The sequence below is a fragment of the Ostrea edulis genome, chromosome 4 (genome assembly GCF_947568905.1).
Source record: "Ostrea edulis chromosome 4, xbOstEdul1.1, whole genome shotgun sequence".
Classification (NCBI taxonomy): Eukaryota; Metazoa; Mollusca; class Bivalvia; order Ostreida; family Ostreidae; genus Ostrea; species Ostrea edulis.
The window spans coordinates 7,075,030-7,099,016 of record NC_079167.1 but is presented as its reverse complement, the minus strand read 5'-3'; the positions used below and the strand labels follow the sequence as shown (position 1 = coordinate 7,099,016).

At 37.1% G+C, this 23,987-nt stretch overlaps 2 protein-coding genes and 2 long non-coding RNA genes across 9 annotated transcripts in view; 3 read left to right on the top strand and 1 right to left on the bottom strand.

Annotated features, from left to right (window-relative positions):
* Positions 1-4: 4 nt before the first annotated feature.
* LOC125667937 (uncharacterized) lies at positions 5-16,413 on the top strand. Of its 6 annotated transcripts, none has more exons than XR_008802195.1 (6): positions 5-101; positions 325-489; positions 2,358-4,357; positions 4,525-4,746; positions 4,875-5,102; positions 7,699-8,644. XR_008802195.1 is itself a non-coding variant. In XM_056161789.1 (6 exons), the coding sequence occupies exons 3-6, from the start codon at positions 8,500-8,502 to the stop codon at positions 16,150-16,152; spliced, it is 687 nt and encodes a 228-aa protein (XP_056017764.1). In that variant the 5' UTR covers positions 5-101; positions 325-489; positions 7,699-8,499; the 3' UTR covers positions 16,153-16,413. The 6 variants fall into 6 exon arrangements, 2 of the variants coding, with proteins under 2 accessions (XP_056017764.1, XP_056017763.1); XR_008802193.1 differs by having other exon boundaries at positions 4,525-4,749; XM_056161789.1 differs by lacking the exons at positions 2,358-4,357; positions 4,525-4,746; positions 4,875-5,102 and adding exons at positions 14,685-14,935; positions 15,374-15,578; positions 16,073-16,413 and having other exon boundaries at positions 7,699-8,650.
* LOC130053716 (loricrin-like) lies at positions 7,329-8,427 on the bottom strand. The gene is made up of 3 exons (XM_056161123.1): positions 8,420-8,427; positions 7,737-8,337; positions 7,329-7,358 (listed from the first exon to the last, which is right to left on the bottom strand). Exons 1-3 carry the CDS (start codon positions 8,425-8,427, stop codon positions 7,329-7,331), a joined length of 639 nt encoding a protein of 212 aa, XP_056017098.1.
* A 273-nt stretch (positions 16,414-16,686) lies between the features above and the next one.
* LOC125667945 (uncharacterized) lies at positions 16,687-19,526 on the top strand. The gene is made up of 3 exons (XR_008802196.1): positions 16,687-17,047; positions 17,375-18,768; positions 19,095-19,526. It is a non-coding gene; the product is annotated as an uncharacterized LOC125667945 (long non-coding RNA).
* Positions 19,527-19,697: 171 nt separating this feature from the next.
* Positions 19,698-23,987, top strand: part of LOC125667942 (uncharacterized) — an 8,517-nt gene continuing 4,227 nt past the window's right edge. The window contains exons 1-2 of the long non-coding RNA XR_008802197.1: positions 19,698-20,635; positions 21,523-21,781. This is a non-coding gene — a long non-coding RNA (uncharacterized LOC125667942). The remainder of the gene's footprint in view (positions 20,636-21,522; positions 21,782-23,987) is intronic.

Below are 23,987 nucleotides of genomic sequence, written 5' to 3'. Positions count from 1 at the left end.
ATAAAGCCCTGAATACTATTTGACTTGTGGAGACATTTTGGTAGAGAAAAGATGTGTAAGAATATTTCTAAAACGATAAAAAACAGATCGTTTTCACAAAGGTACTACAGTTGTATTACATATGAATGAAAAAAATATTTGTCCTGTTACATGCCTGTACAAGCAAATTAGGAATTTTTCAAATGCATTGCCCAAACAGCCATTTTTTGTTACAAACTGTAATTTGCCAGTAACTATGGACATATTTCATTGAATATTTGAAAAACATTCTTGAAAAAATTGGATATGATTCTAGCAAATATAATGGACATAATATTCTTTTAGAATAGGGGCTGCAACATCAGCAGCATCAGCAAGAATGGAAGATCACTTAATAAAAACTTTGGGAAGGTGGTCATCTGACTGCTATAGACGATATATCCGAACTTCAGAGGATGTGGTTAAAGATGCTCAAAGTAGTTTGGCTACTCCTACTACCCTTAACAAAATGTAAATATCATCTGTAGAACATAGAATTGTAACCATTGTTTAGTCTAGTAGATTCCTGAATTATTTCCATAGATATAATTCTAACAAGTAACGTAGATGGACTCTCTAGTGTATGTGAAATAGTGTTTTGTGTTCCTATCTGTCAGTACCTGTAAACTGCATAGTAACGGTAGTTTCGGAAGCATATAGTACTTCAAGCAAATGAACTTCTTTGCAACACTATATATCAATCCCATACTTGGGGCTTATGCAGCTGTTACTCACCTGCATATTTGGCATATTACTTCATGGTACGTTTACCATTTGACTTCTCCCAAGCATGGGATAATGTACATTTATCATTCAGCATCCTTTCAGAGTACTCCTGTTATGATAATTATCAATCGCATCCTGGGCAAGCATTGCTCTACTCAGGTAGGATTACTCTGCTCCTTACACAGGTGATAGTGGACATAGCTCATATAGGCAAGCATTCCTTGTCCTCAACCTTCATGTATCAGGTGCTAGTGAGCATGTTTCATGCTAGTGGACATAGCTCATATAGGCAAGCATTCCTTGCCCTCAGCCTTCATGTATCAGGTGCTAGTGAGCATGTTTCATATAGGCAAGTTTCACTTGCTCTCAGCCTGTAGTTTATCCAATTCCACAAAGTAATTTCTATCTTGTCTCAATCATAACTTGAGTTTTCTTTTTCGGTGCTGCTGATAAATACTGTGTAATATATTACCTAGCTGCATGAGCCCTAAAGGCAAAATTTTAAGTATTAGATTAAAAGATGAAATTCAAGATTCTCTCTGTTGTTTTTGGGGTAATAAATAGCTCATTTGTGGGATACAACAACTGGCATGTGCAGAAAAGAAAGGAGCCAATGGTAGGTTTATTTTGATAATATAAATTCAATACCGAGTATTAAAACTGTTGCATTATTTCAGATAGAAGTCTCAAAAGTTGTATGGTCCAAATTTCGAAAAAAATTTCCACCTTGTAAAAACGCTGTTAAATCATCGCATATATGTATTTATGAGGCTGTACGACATGTCATACATTAATTATTTCACCTGTTTTGACCAGAATTATTTGATTTTATATTGGTGTTTACAAACAACCGTCACTCGGCCATTTCAAATAACAGTCATATGACCAGTTCAAACTTTCAGATCATTGGTCGTCTTATCTGTGTAAAGCTGAGTATTTTGTTACAACCATACCTTGCCATAAGTTTAAGAGAAATAAAATTATCAAATACTTAGTAGTAATTCATTGTTTTACACTCTTTCAGTATTAAAGTTAAACAGAATTGTGCATCAGAGTTATATAGACCTACATCGTGTTGGTATTCCCCTGACGTGCGTGGGGCTATTTATAGATGCTTAAACAAACTATGTATAATATAACCACTATATTTACGTTTGAAATAATCTTCTCACTGTTTTCTTTTACATGCAAATGTTTTCACGCATTTAATTAAGGGAAAGTTCATAACTTTAAAAACTGATTAATCTGCTTTAATGTAACTCTGTACATATGATTTAAATATATATATGTGTGTGTATATATATGTATACGTGTATATATATATGTATGTATGTATGTATGTGTGTGTATATGTATGTATGTGTGTGTGTATATACATAATTAAAAAAGAAATACATCCAATCCAATGGGCTCTTGGCACCATAGGTGAGGAATAAGTGGGAATATCCTAGGATATTTTATCCCAACCAAAATTGTATGCTTCCAAATAAAATATATATATATATATATATAGTAAAAAAAAACCAAAAAAAAAAAACCTCTGTACAAAAATGATACATGAACACCGGATCATACAGCTTTAATATTTCCGATTTGTTTTTATTAATTTTCAGCTTAACTCTGAAGATTTACAGTCCCACTTGTCATCACTGGTAGACATGACTGCAATGCCATGGTTCTTCAACAAAAGGTTCTTGTCGTTTAGGAGTGATTGTGAACAGTTAGCTGAATGCTTGAATAAATATATAACATTTCTCAATTGTCAGAAAGAAACCACTGCTAAGAATCACGCTTCTTTGGAACCTGTCAGATCCTTGTCAGACCACTGGGCAATTAAAACTATTGAGTTGACCAGGAAAGTCTCAAATTACAGAAAACTTTATGAGGATTTAAATGTGCTGGATTTGTATCAACCATTATTTTTGTACCCTTATGAACCAAGAGATCGCTTTGAGAGAAAGCACTGATATGAGAGACTTGCAGTATCCTGTAATGTCAAGCTTTACACGTTACATGGAAATTATTTTGGCAATTTTCATTTTCTATGGAAGTGTGAGACTAAAACACGTGACGAAATGGACCTACGAGCAATTGATTTCATTAAAAAAGACCTTCCACATTTTCCCATTAGAGCTATGCGCCAAGAATTCATTGTTCACTATGCATATGCGTGCAAGATAAAGCCAGCGATATTGAGAAATGCCTACCATTTCCTGACCCAAGATTCTTCAGCAGCAGAGCACAGCAAGCAGGCAGAAGTGGATGAAAGAGTAGTTGACTTTCTCATGAATACAGATGACCCCATGTTATTTTATGACTTGCGAAGGAATAATGGTCGTCCAAAAGATGAAACACTTAAACCTTTTTGGACTGAACTACTAAGATACTTGGATGAAGTTGCTGTAGTCCATGACAGGCGACAGAGTGCTCATATGTATTTACCTTTAGCTACATCTGTTAAAAGTCTGGTTGACCTGATCAGAGAAAGGCTAGGCCCAAATGCAAGATGCCCATCTGTTTCCTGGCTGCGTTCAAATTTTTGGCCCGCAAATGCATTCAGAAATACTGCAATAAATTATACTGGTGAATTCAAAGTTCGGTATGTTGTGCAGCAAAGAATCCTAAGACAAAAACATCCAGACTCTCAATTTGCGTTCCAACAGTTTCTGATGTTGAAAGAAATGGCTGTTAGACTTAAAAATCATTGCAACATGGTTTGTTTAGACGACAAGTCTATAATTCCTATTGGAGAGCCGGGTAAACCAGTTTCTACAGGAGTACGCCCACACAACAGAGCCCTTGTACCAGATGGTGTGAAAATTGCAGGTCTTCATCATGACTTTCATATACATGGTGCTGTTCCATCTGTGTTATTTCATGTGAACATACCAGAAAATGTTGCAGATTCATTTTATGATGGAACATTTCATGTCACCGTTAAAGACAAAGTATTTCAGCCCTCAAGTGCACATAGACATATGGTTGAATCTATCAAAATTCTTCGCAGTGTGAATAGTGAAGATGGTGTCAACCTTGAGAAACCAATTCTGTTTGTATACACAGATGGTGGACCTGACCATAGGACAAATTTCTAGAGTGTGCAGTTTGCTTACATTCTACTTTTCTTTGCTTTGGATCTTGATATGCTCATTGCTGCTAGAACAGCCCCTTCCAATAGTTATGCAAATCCTGCAGAAAGGTCGATGAGCTTACTGAACTTGGCACTGCAACACTGTAGTTTCCAGAGAGAGGAGATGGATAAGTCTTTGGAATTTCTGGTTAAATCTCTTTCAACCATGAAGAAGGTTAGGGAAGCTGCAAAGAATGATGGCGGTCTCAAGCAAGGTTTGATGGATTCTTGGAACCAGTTACAGCTCAGTTGAAACAACGCTTTAGTCGTCTTAAACTGCATGAAGAGCCAGTACAAATTCATGATGCTGCAAATGATGATGAACTTCAAAGTATTGCTGACATTTCTAGTATACTCTCTGAGGCAGAGGAGGAAGGGTTGGCCATCTTTGAAAAACTGCAGTCCAAGGATAAAGCCAAGAAAAATGATAAACTGAAGGACTTCATCAGCCGTCATTGTAGGGAAAGGCAATATACATATCAGGTATATTTCACGTTGAATTATCTATTATATGGTAACTATCAAAGCATTGAAAAAATACTGGGTTGTTAATAGTGCCTTTTATCTAAACTACAATAATATTTATTTTGAATAGCTTCATGTTCTTACTATTGATGCAATGATTAGAACCTGCTCATTTTCTAATTCAGATTAAGAAATGTCAGGTGGACTGCTGGTACTGCACACTAAATCCCCCTAGAATGTCAGTCGAAAATTTTGCTTCATTGAACTTGCTTCCAGATCCAACCCTAAACAAGGTGAATACCTACCATTCAGTTCGCTGTATGGTATTAAGGAGACAACGGATCAAGATCGGTCAGGTGCAAAGGCAGGCAGTGACAAGGACAAAGAGAACAAGGATATTCTTGTTGGTTGTACGCATGTTTGATGAACTAATTATCAAATTATCCTATATCACAAGTGAATTAAACACAATGTGTTTGTTTATACACTGTACTTTATGTATCTTTTAAAAACATAAATTTTGTTTTCATCATAGGCAAAGTTGGCAGTTTTATTATCTGCAGTGAATGTGGAAAAAGAAGAGTGATTTACTGCAAGGAGAGGTTATCCACACCAACATGTCGTTCCTTGGATAGGGTCCAGGAGGAGTTAGTTTATACTTGTGGTGCACCTCTTATTCCTCAAGGCCACAAGTATTTCAAAACATTGATTGTAAAAGAGGTTTTGGATTGTGACTCTCCAGTTGAAATCACTTACTATGCAGGTGAAATTTAAAACAGTTTAGCGTTCTCGACTGCCATGCGGGCGGTCCGGGTTCAATCCTCTTAGCGACTGCGCAATTTTTACAAAATTTTTTTTTTTGGGAGTGGCAATCTTTTTTCTAATAATTTATCTTTTAAAGTTCACTCATTATTTTATTTTTCAAAGGTAATATAAACATTATGAACAACATATATGATACATTGTACTGGCATATTAAAGGACACATGTCGTGTTTTCAAAGTATACAAAATTATATGCATTTTGTCTTCCGTATGCTTATAGAAATTAATTGTAATAGTTCGTTCATTGAAGTATTGCGATAATTTGCCACAATACGGACTTAAATCTAAGCCCCGATTTCAAAAAGCCTAGTTAATTAGATAGGTAGTCACGTGGTACAGTGACGTCATATGCGACCTTCGTCGATCAACTTGTTGTAATAGTAGTGTTAGATATTTTTAAAAACTCGGGTTTTAGGGGCCTAATTTATTTACCATGGATAACATTTATTTCGATGTTGACAAATTATCCGAGTCTTATATCTTTTAGCCACCAGTGCATACAAATAGCGACCCAAATGTAGCGAGGAAAGCGAATATGAAATTTGCGAGTAAATAATGTTTACATGGGATCACTGTCTAAACACTAGTTGGTAATGCCATTTCTGTAAACAACTGTAATTAGTGTTGTTGCTTTTCTAAAATAAACAGTGCAATTATTATAAAATTTATTTTTGGAGAAGTTAGATAGGCCTAAATTATAATACGATTATGTAGTATTGACAACTAGGCTTACTGTGACAGGGTGCATTTCGGGGGGGAAAATATAATAAAAATGATCAAACTTATTGTGAAAATCACAATACTTTTAAATTATTTTATTCAAGCAATTTTATTAATCATTATATTTTGTTATCTACACGTTGTTACTTAGGAAGTGGGAGCGCTGCGTGCTGTTGTTGTAAACACGTACGCGTTCCTTAAAAAAAAAAATGAACGCATTATAATTCAATTCAAAGTTGGGAAATATCATATTTTATTATTTATAATTGAAAGTTCTATTATCTTTTATCTTTAAATTTCGTTTTTAAAACTACCAATTGGTAGACACTGCTAGCAAAGTTCTGTCTATATGTTGTTACAAGGTGAAGGTCAGTTGGTGCGAGTGTGTATTGAATTTGAGAGCAGAACGGAATGCATATGCGGTAGGCCTATATGTAACAGTGCGAAGCTTCGATAGAACCATTTTCTCGCAGTTTATATACGTCTTTGTCCAAGAGCTTGTTTGAAAAAGTACAGGGACAAATTCTACTGGGGTTTTTTTTATGGTAAAGTCGTTATGCCGACAAAAAATATTCACGTCTTGTCTCTCATACCTTCCTTCGAAAATTGAAAAAAAACACAGTCCAAATCATCTCTACTGACAGCAAGTACACCCTTAAACGGCACAAAACACCCCAATGCAGTGTTATTTACAAACCGTTAATGTGATAATTGTTTGTTTGTCAATTAAATCTAATCTGTTTATGAAATGGCTAACAACTGTTTTCAAATCTTCTCGCTCGAGGTCGCATATGACGTCACAGATAATGGCGCGTAAAATATCGAAGAAAATATGCATATCGCAAGATTTGAATTTCATCGCTATCAAACTCGAAAACTACGCAAACTGTTTCTTTTAAAACACATGTAAAGTAGTTTTAGGCATGAAATGAATTAATTTTGCTGAAAAAATTAAAAAGTTTAAAAACATGCGATGTGTCCTTTAATGCAGGATTTTAAATTGTTTGGTGATTTTGAACAAAAAGTTATGACACGTACTAAAAAAATCTAGAGTAGATATACTTCTTCTTTATATGCTTTATCTTTTACTGTGTGCACTATTTTTTAAAAACAAAACTTTGATATAAAAATTTATAGATCATACAAATCAAATATATACCTAATTACATGCTTTTAATTACCAGCTTTAGACAACTTGATTGACGAATTCCTAACTCGTCAGAAATCAATTCCTGAATCTGCACCATTGATGAGGAGAATAGTGATTTGGACATAAGACATTCAATCGACAGAGCTCACAAATTCTGTTAAAAAAAGGGGGGGGGGGGCACTTATCTGGGTCCACATTGGTTTTGAATTTGCTTTTACTTATTTTGTAGAGAAATCTGTGGTTAAAGTTCTGCAAACTCCAGATGATACTGCTTTCATATTTCATGTGTATTTCCTTAATACGGTGGCAAGAGTTTTTTGCAGATCTACACAAAATAGTTGACCAAGTAACTTTATCATCTTGATCTTGGAAGTTTGGCATGCATTTAAAAAAGAAACTGTAACCTTAGTCATTCAGGTCGACCCTTGTGGCAAGAGTGTCCTTTCTGCTCATACCAAACATTTTACCCTCTAAAGTACTACACTCATATACATGTATGCTTTCTCTAAAATATCATGGGGGCATTAGTGTTTCAAAATCACATCTTGTTTTTCTAATAATTTTTCTCCTCTTAACTTGCCATATTAAATCCTGTAACTACTATAATTATGCGATTTCATTCAATTTTAATCAATATTACAACATTTAATTGTATTTCATTACAGTCACATTGTGGAGAGTCATTAGTCATAGTGCCACATACGTCTGAACAAAAAGACGACACCATCTCCAAGAGGAACGAAAATACATCACCATCATCTCCGAGAGGGCCTACACCACCTCCATATTCTGATCTGTAAAAGGTGCCTCCCAAACCTCCACATAGTGTGCCACCAACACCACATGAAGATGTGCCACAACCACTACAGCATGCACTACCACCACCACATGCTCCCCTACCACCAGCACTAAGCCAAGCAGCACTACCACAGTATGTGCCACCACCATCAACACATGCTCCCCTACCACCAGCACTAAGCCAAGCAGCACTACCACAGTATGTGCCACCACCATCAACACATGCTCCCCTACCACCAGCACTAAGCCAAGCAGCACTACCACAGTATGTGCCACCACCATCAACACATGCTCCCCTACCACCAGCACTAAGCCAAGCAGCACTACCACAGTATGCGCCACCACCATCAACACATGCTCCCCTACCACCAGCACTAAGCCAAGCAGCACTACCACAGTATGTGCCACCACCATCAACACATGCTCCCCTACCACCAGCACTAAGCCAAGCAGCACTACCACAGTATGTGCCACCACCATCAACACATGCTCCCCTACCACCAGCACTAAGCCAAGCAGCACTAACACATTATGTGCCACCACCATCAACACATGCTCCCCTACCACCAGCACTAAGCCAAGCAGCACTAACACATTATGTGCCACCAACTTCAACACATGCAATACTGTCACCTCTACAGAGTCTGAGAGAAACACCTCAACGTCCAATGCCCGATTTAGGTCCCATAAAGAAGCGACCATTATTACCACCGGCTATACCAGAAAAGTTTTACTCCGATTCATGGGCCCCGGGTTTTCAATTTGAATCAGAGTCATATGGAGAATTATTGAATTCATCTACTTCAATGCCAAGTACATGTAAGTTATTTTATGAAGTTTATTAGTTGATTACACTCAACTGTACCTCCTGACGATCAGCATTTTATAGAAGTCATTATGTGCAAAAGTGCACAAATTATTGATATTACTGTATGTCAGATCTATATTGAGGTGGAGAAAAAATTTAAAGTCAATCTCAAGACATATATTCACAATGAAAACCATTACAGTAAAATTTTTAGACTTATTTCTTTGATCTACAGAATTTTTCACAATGTTATACTAAATGAAGCATAGTTTATATTCTGAAATTATAATTGATATAATAGCAGCATTATGAATTATATATGAATTAGGGTGATCAACATTTTTCAAGCTTATGTCTTTTTTTGTCTCTTTTTAATAGCGTCAGCAGTAAGACAAGGATACTGCACACTATTAGAATCCTCTATTAATGTTTATGCTTGCATAAACAAAGTTTGTGTCAGCACACAGCCCCGGAACTTACAATTCCACCGTCCCGGTTTTACATAAATTCTGTCTCCTGATTGGTCAATATAAATAGTCGTCTATTGTTTAAGCGTCACTTGATCTTTGTTCATGTTATTATTTACCTCGTGTTTTTCTGGAAGTGTGCTATCTTACTATTGGCTGTATTACGTGATATAAATTGTTCTGACATTCCTTAAACTCAAGTGATATGCTCTGTAACTGGATTTTATCGTGTGCTACTGATTGTGACAGTGCAGTGTCTTAGGACATGGCCGAGAGATGCGGCCGTTCCCGCCATAGGGCAAGTACACGTACATTCGACTCGACTATTCCACAGAACTGGACTCTTACAAAACTGAAAGTGGAATTGAAAACTATCGGAATATCGGTTCCATCATCTATGGACAGGAACAATACACTTAAATTGTATCTGGAGAATACCAACACCAGAAACCGTTCAGTGAATAGCCTCGATCCAAACAGGCACATTGATACCATACCGGCCATAGCAAACCCTACAATAATTTCAAACTGTCCTAATAGTGCCAACGATGAATTTGACAACAGTCGACCATTCACAGTCACCGAAGCACTCATAAACACTGGGGACGCCAATCTGCGTAGTGATAACAGTACTTCCGCCCAGCAGTTTTCCAATATGGCGGCTCCCGAGCCCGACAACATCCAGGCTACTCTACAGTCTCTTCAAAAGAATCTAGAGACCCTCCAGAAGACCGTTTCCGAACTGGTAAAAAAGGATCACGATAAGAAGTCCTACACTTTAGAAACGGCAAGAGGTAGCTCAACTACCGCAGTGGGAAGCGGATTCACAGGAGCGGACATTACGTTAGGTGGGTTTTTACGCACTACGCAATTCGGTGTTTCTGCTGAATGCCTACCTCAAATACATATTGTATCAGATTCTCTCAAACGAAAAATCTGGGAAGGCAGGGACGTAAACTTAGCTAGTCTACTTATCCCTAAATACGAAGTAAACAAATCCGTGCCAGAGATTGCCATGGGCCTCAATGTCTTGGAGTCCGTGGATCCACGCCTCCACAAATCCCTGACTATTAGCGAGTTTATAACTGCTTTTGGCAAATACAAAAGGATTATGTGTACAAGATTTCCCGAAAGGAGAGTGGAGCTGGATAGATACGAAGGGAATATCGTAGAAATTTCTAATGTGTATGGCCAAAAATTCTACGACTACCATACACAGTTTTCAGCTAGAGCAGCCGCTGCCCTGCATGACCTGAATATAAAGGTTGATTGGTCCATCAAGGATAATGCGCTTCTGAGCATGGTCATGGGAAATGCCAGAGTTTCAGCTTGCAATCTGTGCAACTCCACATCACATTCAGGCTCATTCTGTCCCCCGTTACGAATCAAACCAACCCAATACCAGATGCTAAAAAACACTCAATCTATCAACTCCGCCAAAGAAGACAAGTATGGTAGACACCGAAAAATGCATAATGGTACCGAAATTTGTAACAATTTCAATGCTGGGAAATGCGGCAGGAAGAACTGCATTTTTTCGCATGTGTGCTATGTGTGCAAGGCAAGCGATCACGGAGGCCACTCATGCGAGGAGTCCATGAAAAAAAGCAAGTGACTAGACAACACAAAACCGGCTACCCTTCCATCTTCTGTTTCAACCCCAGTTAACATCGACCGCCTAGAAATAGAATTAAAATTACATCCAGACTCTAACTTCGTGAAATATCTATGTGACGGCCTTCGCCATGGCTTCGATACCATGATTAACAATACTGATATTCCAAGCAAAGAATGCCGGAACCTCCTGTAGGCTATTTCCAATCCCCATATAGTAGACGACCTTCTCAACAAAGAAGTGGAGAAAGGATTCTTACAAGGACCATTCGACACGCCCCCATTTACAAAATATAGAGTGAGTCCCATTGGAGTTAGTTTCAAAAAATATTCAAATAAAGGACGTCTGATAATGGACCTATCAGCCCCTCACTCAGAAGCTTCAGATCCCAGCATAAATTCTCTCATCGATAAAGAAAAATGTTCACTTTCATATGTTACAACTGATGACGCCATAAAAATAATTCAGAAACTAGGTTTGGGAACCACCATGTGTAAAACAGACATATCTGATGCCTTCAAGTTAATACCAATTTCACCATCTCAGTGGCACTTGTTTCTTCTTAAATGGAAAGGTCTATATTATTTCTACACAAAACTCGCTTTCGGCTGTAGATCTAGCCCCAGAATATTTGACTGCCTCGCCCAAGCTATTTGTTGGATAGCCACCCACAACTACAGCATCAAGCATATTTTACACCTGTTGGACGACTTTATCACCTTCGAGGAGCCGAGAAGTGTGGAGAAAGAAACATGGCCCTACTCATGCTCATCTTTAAGAGGCTAAACATACCTATAGCCAAACACAAGACAGAAGGTCCAGACACCACCATTACCTTCCTCGGCATCACATTAGACTCTGTTAAGATGGAAGCACGACTGCCTCCTGAGAAAATCTCCAGAATCATATCGTTCCTTGACGAATTTCTCCAAAAGAAATCTTGTACCAAAAGAGAGCTTCTACAAATTTTGGGCCATCTTAGTTTTGCGAGTAGGGTCATAGTTCCAGGGCGCTCCTTCATGTCACAACTCATTACACTGTCCACATCAGTTAAACAACTCCATTTCCACGTCACCTTAAACAAAGGCTCCAGAGAGGACATGAACATGTGGTTAATCTTCCTCAAACAATGGAATGGCATATCTATGTTCTACAACCAAATAGAAGTTAGCTCCAATGCCCTGCAACTCTATACAGATGCTTCAGGAACCCTTGGTTATGGGGGGTTCTTTCAAGGACATTGGTTTTCAGAATCCTGGCCATTGCCCTTGCAACGTACATGCAAGGACAGTGATGAACTCTCTATAGCATTTCGTGAACTTTACCCGATCGTTGTGGCGGCACTGCTGTGGGGTCACTCGTGGAGGAAACAACGCATTGTCTTCTCCTGCGATAATCAAGGCACCGTGGCTATCATCAACAAAGGCCGTTCTAAATGCCCAAAAATCATGGCACTCGTTCGTCGTCTAACACTATGTGCAGCTAACAATAATTTCGTTTTCAAAAGCAAATATTTTGAAGGCCACAAAAATGTTATTGCTGACTGCCTGTCTCGATTACAGATTCCCAAGTTCCGACAGCTGGTCCCAGCTGCCAACAAGAAGTCCTGCACCGTTCCAGGATACAAGGAAGTTCTGAAAGACTTGACAGTATTGTAGACAACCTCCTCGATGCGGCTATAGCTCCCAGGACTAAACAGTCATATATAACAGGATTCCAAGCCTACACCAGATTTCTGCTCATGTGCAATATCATTCCACAGACACGCTTACCTGACGTTCCAGTGTCATAGGACTTATTATTGTATTTCGTTGCTCATTGTTACTCTAGATTAGAACTTAGTCATGCCACAATCAAGTTGTATATATGTGGCATACGTTTTCATTGTATAAAACATAACATCATGTATCCTAATGTTAATGAAATGCCTAGGCTATTCGCTGCTCTTAATGGGGTTAAACAAAGCCAAATAAGGCCAAAAAATCTGCGACAACCTGTCACTTTTGCTGTCCTCAAAAAACTGTGTACTTTTTTTGCAACAATCCAATCAATGTACCGCATTCAACAACGTTTTGTTACTGGCCACTTGTTCAGTAGCATTTTTTGGCTTCCTGAGATGTGGTGAATTTACAATTTACGCAGAGTTCGACCCATCCTCTCATATTTGCATGTCAGATATACAAATTTTTGAGGACATAGTGCATCTGCATTTAAAGATGTCAAAAACTGACCCATTTAGAAAAGGGGTCGTCATCAAACTGTTCAAAAACAACTCCAACGCTTGCCCCTATAACACATGCTCCAAATATCTCAAATTAAGACCAAGGTCCAACCCCTCTCCTTCCGAACCACTATTTATAACAGCAGACGGCATGCCACTGTCTAGGAATGCATTCATTTCATTGTTCAGGGACACTTTAGTCAAGGTCAGCATCAATCCCCACGCCTATAGCAGCCGCTCTTTCCGCATAGGGGCTGCTACTTCAGCTGCCTCAGCTCACATTGAAGATCACCTAATCAAAGTATTGGGTAGATGGTCTTCGGATTCATATTGTAGGTACATAAGAACACCATCTTCTGCAATAAAACAGGCCCAACAGGCCCTCATAGCAGAAAGTCTTTGAGACCCTCAGGACCTTGTATATACTCACTGATCCCACTCTATAAGACAGGCCCTTATAGCAAAAGTCTTGAGACCCTCAGAACCTTGTATATACTCACCAATCCCCCTCATGCTGCATTTTGTTTTGCTCAGGTTGCTTGTTTTACCTGCCTCGGGCATGTGCTACGCTATGTTTTTCCTTCATGCCTCGCTAATACTGTCCTCAGCTATTTTGGCGCAATGCATTATGTATCAACATTTTACTCTATTCCCTCTTATTTTGGGGCAACTCAGCTATTCATGTTTTACATTTATACCTGATTCTTGGGCAACTTCTTGCATGTCGTAACTCTACATGCAAGAAGTTTACCCCAAAATTCTCAGGTATCGGACTCTGTATCGTTCAGCGGTCAGGTCTTCTGCCACCATACGCTAATGTCAGCACGAAGCTCATGAGTTATCGGTTTGACACCTCAAACACTCATGCTCACTGAGTTGCGGAGTATGCCAGCTGGTTCTCCACCGACATGACCTCGACCTCTTTCTCAGCTCAACTCCTGGTTAATGCAGTACCTGTTTGACACCTCAAACATCACATACTCACCGGGTTGTTGAGCTCAACATCCGAACATGCAGCATACTACCACTTGGCAGAATAGCACACCTCACTGTTTTGCTCAGGTGGAACTCTAGTGTGCCACATGGGTCAGATGCTTCCATGTATCTTGCATAGCTGGGTTTGCCCTTTTGCCAAATATTTATTTTGTATCATTATCTGACCAGTTGTATACCATATGTGATATGTTGTATATATGTTGGAATATGCATAATATATTTTAAACTCAAACTGTCTCCTGTTGTTTGTTGACACAAAACTGTGATAATTGTGAACTATACAAATCACAGTTAGAGGAAAAAAGGAACGAAATCTACCAGCTCAATGCTGAAATTGATTACCTTCGTTCCTTGAATTCTAGTAAGTATATATTTGACAAGCTAAACCTTACTAGACCCCGCTGTAAAAATATTTCAATTTTGATCCAACGTCAATGCTTATCTAAACCATTTGAGTGATGTCAATCCCCAACACAGTCATTGAAATGACATAATGCTAAACACTTTGCAAGGTCATGGTCTATGTTGTTTCAAATGAATTTATAAAATAAAAAAAAATTGAATGAAATTTTTTTTTTATAAAAGAAAGAAATTTTTCAACTCTTGTTTCCCTATCATAAGTCAACTTGATTAACTGACAATATTACACTGTCAATTTCATGTTATATTAACCAAACTTCTTTACCCCTCTTCCATCAATATGTCTTGGAAAAATGATTCATTACTTAAAAATTTCTAATTTATAGATAGGTGCAGTACTCCAACAAAGTCACTAGGGAACTTGATCTTTGACATAAGGACTTTGATGGATAAGTATGCAGGAGCTGCAGCAAATGAAGATATACCGATAGAGTGCACCAACGTATCAAAACATCAGGATCAGCCTGTAAACATACATCAACCCGTGCAAATCCCTACAGATTCCCAAGATTTTGGACCAGATACTATACAGTCTGTTCCGAACTATCAGGACTTCTTCCAGCAAGGTGACAATAAGGTACCATTTTTATTGGCATTACATGATCAATGTTATATTTATCAGTTGTCTGAACATACCGAGATTGATACACGATATGTAAACAAATATGTCGATGCATAGGCAAGTAAACCCTCTTTCATTTATAATGTATATAAGTTTTCTTGGACTGTGTATTCAAAGCATATGATATATATATAATCCATCAACATCAAACTAAATACTTGCAATATTTTTCAAAATAGATGTTAAAAAAGGTTTTACTGCAACATCCATAAAATTGTTAACTTTATTTCTTGAATAACGGTTTGGATTTATGAAACATCACAATGTGTAATATCATAACATACTTTATCTTTAAAAATACATATTTCCAGACTGCAGGCCACAATTTTATTTCTGCATGTTACATAAATGGAAAAAAAAACTATCATCTTAGATTCTTCTCTTTTTTGGTAGATGAAGCTTGTAGAATCCTACAATTTATTCATAGAAGCTACAAAGTTTCAGGCAATGAAACTTAAAGCTAAAAGGAATGCCAGCAAGATCACAAGAGACTTGTTGCTGTATTATTTCCCACCAACATATCTGGCAGGACACTCAGCAACAGGACTGAGATCATCCAAAAAAGGACTGCCAATTGAAATATTACAGCCAATTCTAGGTAATCCTAAATCATATTCTATACATGTATAATAAATCAAAATGTGGGATAACTGACACAATTTGAAATACTGTTGTTGACTTTGGACAGGCTGCATTGTAAAAGTTTCTGATAAGTTCTATTATAGTGACCATAGTATTTTACAATGCCTTAAAGTCAATAGTATGTTTTTTTCCTTTAGAATTAATTAAGCAATTAATATGATGACAATGCTATTTGTAAAATATTTGATCTGTTCATGGACTTACTATATATCTGGCCCCTTGAGGCACTGTCAATTGTCTTAATAACCAATATACATGTATATACATGTATATATATATATATGTATGTATGTATGTATGTATGTATATATATATATATATATATATATATATATATATATATATATATGTATGTATATGTAGAGTAATTACAGTTCACTGCAGCTCTAGCTTTCAAGATCTTGTTATCTCTAATTTATGAAATTTAAAGGAAACCTTTTTATTTTACAGAATTCTTACAGAAGCAGTTTAAGTGTGATCAAGCCACAGCCCTTATCAACAGAAAATGCCTGGACATTTCCAAAGCTTAAAAGAAAGACAATAAGTTAATGTTTTTGTTGAGACCAATATATTTGAACCTGGTTTGTTAAATATTTCAGTTTAGAATGTTTAGGGACAAGATCAAAAGATCGACGTCAGATAAAAATTTGAATTCAAATAGTTAGGGGGAGGGGGGATAAAATCTCCCGTAAGTTTCTGTCATCCGACATCGATTACACTAATAGTGGAAAAAGGAAAACTGTATACGTATTTATAATCACATGTTTTTACTTGTTAATCGATTAGTTACAACATTCATCATATTTAGTTATTAGGGGGAGGGGGGTCTTGGTGAAAACAACATTCATCATATTTCGTTATTAAGGGGAGGGGGGTCTTGGTGAAAACTATGTGAATTTAGTTTTTGTCAGATAATTGAACTTTTGATCTCGTCCCTTATTCATACTCAGTCTATTTCTTTTTATGTTAATGTACAAGTTGTTATATTGTAACCTCTGATGGAATAAATGATGAAGATTTATAATTGCTAATTATATTTTCACACCAATTAAATCTCATGAGAATTCTTCACATGAGAATCTCATGAGAATTCTTCAAATGAGAACTCATGAGATCTCATGGAAATAATCTTCAAAACTTGTTTGAATTTTTCTCATGAGAATTTGTCAAATGTGAATCTTGCCTAATTTGCATGTTAAAAAACTACCCTAATTCTCAGGTTAGAATCAAACGTGAGATTCAAACATGAGATTCACATGTGAATTAACTTCCACAATTTTGGTAAGGGTACTCTATGTTATAACTTGTTACCAGGTGTTTTCAGCATTGAAGAGATTGCTATCTCTAGGGGCCAGGGTCTTACAAAACCAAAAGAAGGAGATCTTAGGAGACCTCTCAATAAAGATAAAGTGGCTGCTGTCAAAGGTATTAGACATTAATTCTTAATTTGTTCTCAGAGTAGCTAAAACTTGTAACAGTAATGCATTTAAAATTTATGAAAGGCTAAAGAAAAAAATTATGTTTCTCTATAGCATGGAAAGATACGGGGGTAGGTTAGGAAAGCTATTTGGCTTTCAATGATGGGGAATTCCCATATAATCAAAGTTTGGATATAATGTTTGATCTTTATGTAATGCAATAATTTGTTTTGCTCTTTTTGATTGTGATCTCGTTAGGAAGAATGCAAGAGTACATGTATCTGAATATTGTCAGACCTCGACCCATTAAAGCATGACTACATTTTCCCTTCAGGTTATACTCTTCGCTGGTGTAAGGAAAATGAATCAAGTGAGCCAAAAGACCAGGAGTTGAACAATGTCATCACAGAGCAGAAAAAACTTAAAAAGGAACAGCAAGAAAGAAAAAAATGAGATTCATAAAAATAGCTCATTGTGCGATTCAAGATAAGATTCATGTACATGTATATAAAAACACACTTATAGCAAGGTGTCTGACATGAACAATTTTAATTAATCATAATTTTTATTAAATAAATTTAAGTTTACTTAAGAATTTTTATAGTAATCAATAAGTATCCTCCTTGAATGGCATAGTCTGAGATATTGTATGGTTAAGCATGATGATGGTTATTTTGTCCCGTGTCTGAGGACAGGCAGAGATTGACCAATCAGATTCTAACAATTAAAATTCCGGCCATGCGGTGCGTCACTCTGTCTCTTCTCCCACCTACAGCTTTGGAGGACAGACGTTTTTTCAAGTTTGTGAGTTATTGGTTAGCAAGTACTGTATTTGGTGAGTAAAATTATTTTATCATGTCTTCAATGGGCAAAACTTCGGTTGTCATTCTAGGTCACTCAATTGTACGTCGTTTTCACGAATTTTTGAAGCATGGTGACGATATCAGATATTCTGAAAATCTTGGTCTTGAAAGAACGCATTCCGTTTTGTACAGGGGTGTAGGTGGAAGGAAAGTTCACGATATACTATCTAAGGATATAGAGAAAGTCGTTGAATTAGGTCCCAAGATAGTTGTTTTGATGATTGGGGAGAACGATATTGTTCCTAGTACAGATCCTGCATTGTTGGCTGCAAAAATTTAAGCGGCGGTGTCGTTGATGCATCGCCGTTATAAGGTTGGGAAGATAATTGTCTGCAAATTATTGCCAAGATTTAAGGTTAATTTTGGATACAATGAAATAGCAGACAGTGTGAATGTAATACTGAGAGCCGCATTGCCATCACTAGGTTATTGTGTGTTTTGGGAACACGGGAATTATTTCATTTCTCCCTGTGAAGGAGATTGTAGTCGGAAATTCGTTTGTGACGGAGTTCACTTGAATAAACAAGGGAATGTTCATTTATTTAGGAGTGTAAATTTCAGAGGGAAAATAGGTTTTCTAGAAAATGGAGCAAGATTTCAGATTTATTCTTTTGTTGCATATAGCATTTAGGTATGGTTAGTAACATGTATATGTGTTCATTGTGGTACTAAAAAAAAAAAAAAAAAAAAAAAATCTCGTACCAGTAAATTTGTAAGGCAAACCTGGATATACTCTGTTATAACTTGTTGCCAGGTGTTTTCAGCATTGAAGAGATTGCTATCTCTAGGGGCCAGGGTCTTACAAAACCAAAAGAAGGAGATCTTAGGAGACCTCTCAATAAAGATAAAGTGGCTGCTGTCAAAGGTATTAGACATTACTTATTAATTTGTTCTCAGAGTAGCTAAAACTTGTAACAGTAATGCATTTAAAATTTATGAAAGCCCAAAGAAAAAAATTATGTTTCTCTATAGCATGGAAAGATACGGGGGTAGGTTAGGAAAGCTATTTGGCTTTCAATGATGGAGAATTCCCTTATAATCAAAGTTTGGATATAATGTTTGATCTTTATTAATGCAATAATTTGTTTTGCTCTTTTTGATTGTGATCTCGTTAGGAAGAATGCAAGTGTACATGTATCTGAATATTGTCAGACCTCGACCCATTAAAGCATGACTACATTTTCCCTTCAGGTTATGCTCTTCGCTGGTGTAAGGAAAATGAATCAAGTGAGCCAAAAGACCAGGAGTTGAACAATGCCATCACAGAGCAGGTCTCTCATTGCAGAAAAAAACTTAAAAAGGAATAGCAATTAAAGAAAGAAAAAAATGAGATTCATAAAAATAGCTCATTGTGCGATTCAAGATAAGATAAGATTCATGTACATGTATATAAAAACACACTTATAGCAAGGTGTCTGACATGAACAATTTTAATTAATCATAATTTTTATTAAATGGGATGTATTTTTTATGAAGTATACTTGAATGATATTTCTGTCCTTCAAAGCTTAAAATTCAGCCTTTGAATGAAATTTTATGCAGATTAATACTTAAATATTAAATAAATAATGAATTTTCAATACATGCAATGTAGTTTGTATATTTGTGTATTGTACACCTGGTTATTTTTTACGCCTGGACATTGTACACCAGGACAAAATCCTTTACGCCTGGTCAACTGAAGAGACGTAAAATTTGCATATTACGCCTCTTTTTACGCCTGGTTTCCGTGTCATTTGATGCCTGGTTTACTTATATGGTATTGAGGCAAAATCCGCCTGGTTTTTGCAGAAAATGAAACCTGGTTTACGTGCTATTACCAGGCGTACAATTTCGTACAGGAATTGATCATTATCTTGCAATGGGGTTTTTTTTCCATTGAAGGATGGAATTATTGGTAGTTCGTGGAAAAAGTACCAAGAAACTCCGGAGAGTCTTCATTTTACTAACACCAGACATGACCTCAGGAATCAAGCATCTGTTGTCCACAAGGATACATGCTGGTGTAGCACCAAACAGCAGACATGTTTTATCACGATCACAAACATACTTGCCCTTAGATGGCAGATTTTCTGAAAACCATCGGTCCTACCAGCAAAACCAATAGAAAATCGAAATGTCTAATAAAACTCGCTATGCTATCGGTCCGCGTGACCGATTATTGTTTCCTTAACAATCCAGAATTTTTCTATGTATCCGGAGAGTTTTTTCTTTTCGTCGTAATCTCAAAAACGCTTTAGAGAGTGCAAAATTTCATTTTCATTTAAGAGCTTACTATACTCTGATATATTGCCATGTGGCCGATAAAGTTTGTACCAGGTTCAAAGCCTGGTATTAAATGAAAAGCCCCCTTGGTACAGAATGGTGTGACTGAGAGAAAAAAGTACGAAGAAACTCGTATCCGTGAGTTTAAAACGGAGTGGCAGAAAGGAAGGGAAATGGCTCAAACATGGAGAAAATGGCATAATGTGCTCCATTTGTATTGAGGTAGGGCAAACAATTTGTTAAAGTGAAAATTATATTGGAATTTATTTGGACTGATAGAATTTGCTTCGGACTGGTAGAACACACTATGTTATCAGTCCGAATGAGTGATTGAAATATTTGGTTTTCGGAAACTCTGAGATGGGTGTGCAGCAATGAGGCATATCACTGCCAACTGCCCCGGGTTGTCCAAACCGAAATTAATCAGAACAAGATTGATAAGAAAATATCTTGCAACATCAACACAGGTAGGAAATTTATTTTGTACATTTATTTTGTTTTCTAATACCATATTAGAGTTATTCACTTTATTTGAAGCATCTGTAGTTATTATTAACTCTGTTCTCCAAGACTAATATAAGCTCTAGATATATTTAAACAATAACATGCTTCCTGTGTTAGTGGGTTGTGTAAATTTTTTGTGCAGTGATAGCTACCTTAATAGCCCACATGAATTGCCAAAGAAAGCATTTTCCTGTTTATATTTACATCATTGGAAGAGTTCATGTTTTTTTTTTTATAAACCGCTTTGCAATGTATGAAGCGTAAACTGTCCAACCCAGTTTATACTCGTATAAATTTTTCAGATATTGAATTCAATCATTCCTATCATTCATATATATATATATATAATTCACCAGGCCTGAATTTTTATTTCAACCTTGAAAATTTTCAGGTGTGAAATATCTCTATGTAGGAGCATTGCTTAAAAGTCAGGTGTGAAATTTTTCAACTGATGTATTAGAATTTCATACAAGACATCAGGTGTGAAATATTTCAGCAGCTCAGATTTTCATACTAATTTGCATGTTAAAATTCCCGCATGATCATACATGAAAATTTCGTGTTTGAAATTATATATGAATCACATGTGGAATTAGGTGTGATCCATTTTGTACAGGATGAACTGGGATTCGAATTGATTGGCTACCTAACATGGCTACGTCTACATTTTTTCTTACATCCAGTAACACATTTGGTAAAGTATTCTAGTAGGCAAACTAACGGGGAGTGTTTACATCCTATTATAACACTTTCCAGTGATTAACAGTGTGTAAATAGTTGTTATTAATTTAATTCTATCTGGAACAAGGTTTAACCATCGTCTTCGCCACATTTCAGTCTTGTTTTTTAGCTGAATGTTCTGTTTCGACCAGTCTGAGACGAAGTCCACATCATCCTACGCAACCACCTGACCCATAACTACAAGGCTGGGTCATGGTGTAAGGATGTCTTCAAGTGCAACCAGAACCACTGACGACACTACAACCCTACTAGTATCCAGTGCTTAGTAACTCAGTCTCGGCTGTCGGAGCCAGATCCTCACATAAAAATAACCAACAACCTACCACTGCAGTGGATAGTGGCATACAAGCTAGTACCTCCTACATCAGGTACTGTTTCACATGCAATTATTTCTTCAAGTACTTTACTGTCATCTGCAATTAAACCCAACACCTCTCATCAGTGTATCAGATAATTTGGGTCTCCACTCACGACGTCCCACAATCAGTTTAGGAAAAAATCTGGGCAAAGACTATATTGACTTAGCTAAAGTCATACACTCTGATCCAGATACTGACAAAGATCAGACGTTTTCCATTGTCGATGGCCAGCTAGTAATTTCCCCAAAATCCAATCCCAAGAAAATGACGTCAGTTGATGCATGGACAAATGCATTTATTATACCCACACTTTCTAAAGAAAGTTCTGGTATATTGTTGTTACCCTGGTCCGTCCGTCCGTCACACTTTCTTCTTCCTCAAACTGCTCTTTTATTTCAAGTGGTAACCAATTGATCTTTTGGAATATGATAGGTGGTGTACTGTAGATATATGATAAGGTTTTAGAATATTCAATTTTACCCTAGGGGCAAAACGGGGGTAAAAAAATTACGTTTCTTCAACATAAACCTGGTTCCCAGAACTCCTCCTACATTTCATGCAGTAGCCCAATCATCTTTTGAAAGATGATTGGTTGGGTCCTGTAGATGTGCAATAAGGTTTCGGAATTTTCATTTTCACCCTGGGGGCCAAATGGGGGTAGAAAATGATGCTTTTTAACACAACCCTGTTTCCCAGAACTCCTCTTACAATTTACACAGTAGCCTAATAATCTTTTGGAAAATGATTGCTGGTGTCCTGTAGACGTACAATAAGGTTTTGGAATTTTCATTTCCACCCTAGGGATCAAATAGGGGTCGAAAAATGATGATTTTGTACAAAGAAACCCTAGTTCCCAGAACTCCTCTTACATTTTACACAGTAGCCTAATAATCTTTTGGAAGATGATTGCTGGTGTCCTGTAGATGTGCAATAAGGTTTTGGAATCTTCATTTTCACCCCTGGAGTCAGATGAGGGTCGAAAAATGATGTTTTTTTGCACAAAAGAACCCTGGTTGAAAACTTGGTACCAACAATCAAAGAAGCATAAAGTCTACTCAAACACCGATTTTATGGCTTGTTTTCAGCCCAAGCCAATGGAAGTATTATTCAAGAATGTGTTTTTTGGACATAATCATAACTTTCCAAAATGCCGAAACGTAACCTATCTCCGAATGCTCCTGCAGCAAAGAAGACAAAATATCTAGCAAAGTTCAAGACTGCTTGGAAATCCGAATTTAAGTGGTGCCAAGCCAGCTCCAAGGGTCCAGACTATGCTTACTGTACTTCCTGTAAAGCAGACTTCAAGATATGTTATGGGGGTCACAACAACGTTACCAAACACATGGAGACACTTACTCACCAGAAAAACTACAGTTCAGAGGCATCAACTCCAACTGTGTCTAGTATGTTTAGCAGCAGTACCAATGTAGACAAAGTCGCCTTAGCAGAAACCCTTTTCGCCAACTACATTGCAAAGTACAACTGTGCATTCCTGATGGCTGACCACTTCACTGACCTGATGAGAGCAATGTTCACAGACTCTGCCATAGCACAGAAGTTTTTCTGCAAAAGGACCAAGACCACCCACATCGTCACACAAGCCTTAACACCTCACTGGGACAACAAAGTCAGCGACATGTGCAGCCAAGTCAGCATGTGCCTTATATAAACAGTCTTGTTCATAAACTTATAATGTGTTTTATATTCAAGTGAACAATCTTAAGGTGTATACCATTTTCATATTGTGCTTTGGACTCAGCGACATTAGTGCTTTCAATATCTGGCATGTATAGTGACTATTGTTAACTTATGTGATAATTGTTATAACTTGTTATCTCTGTAATAAATATATAAATATAACAAGTTTTTTTCTTTTAATTGTGGTTTTTAAGGTATTGACTTAAGAATTATCAATGTTCTTATCGCAATTCACCTTTGAATTAGAACGCTTTACCCGATATAGTATTGCGTTGTGTGACGACACAATTGAATGAGACGATTGAACAATTTGAATGACATATGTTTGATGTAATACAACAAGAGTTTTCATTGGCCAATTACAGCCCGCCCACTTTCTCGAGCGGATTCAGTGTAGCTGGAGAACTGTACATAGCTCTCTGAAAAGATCCAACTCTTATAAAAACCTTCGATTTACGGGTCACAAAAAGCTGCGGACGGTTGAGGCCTGAAATCAGTGTATTCTTGTGTTGCTGTC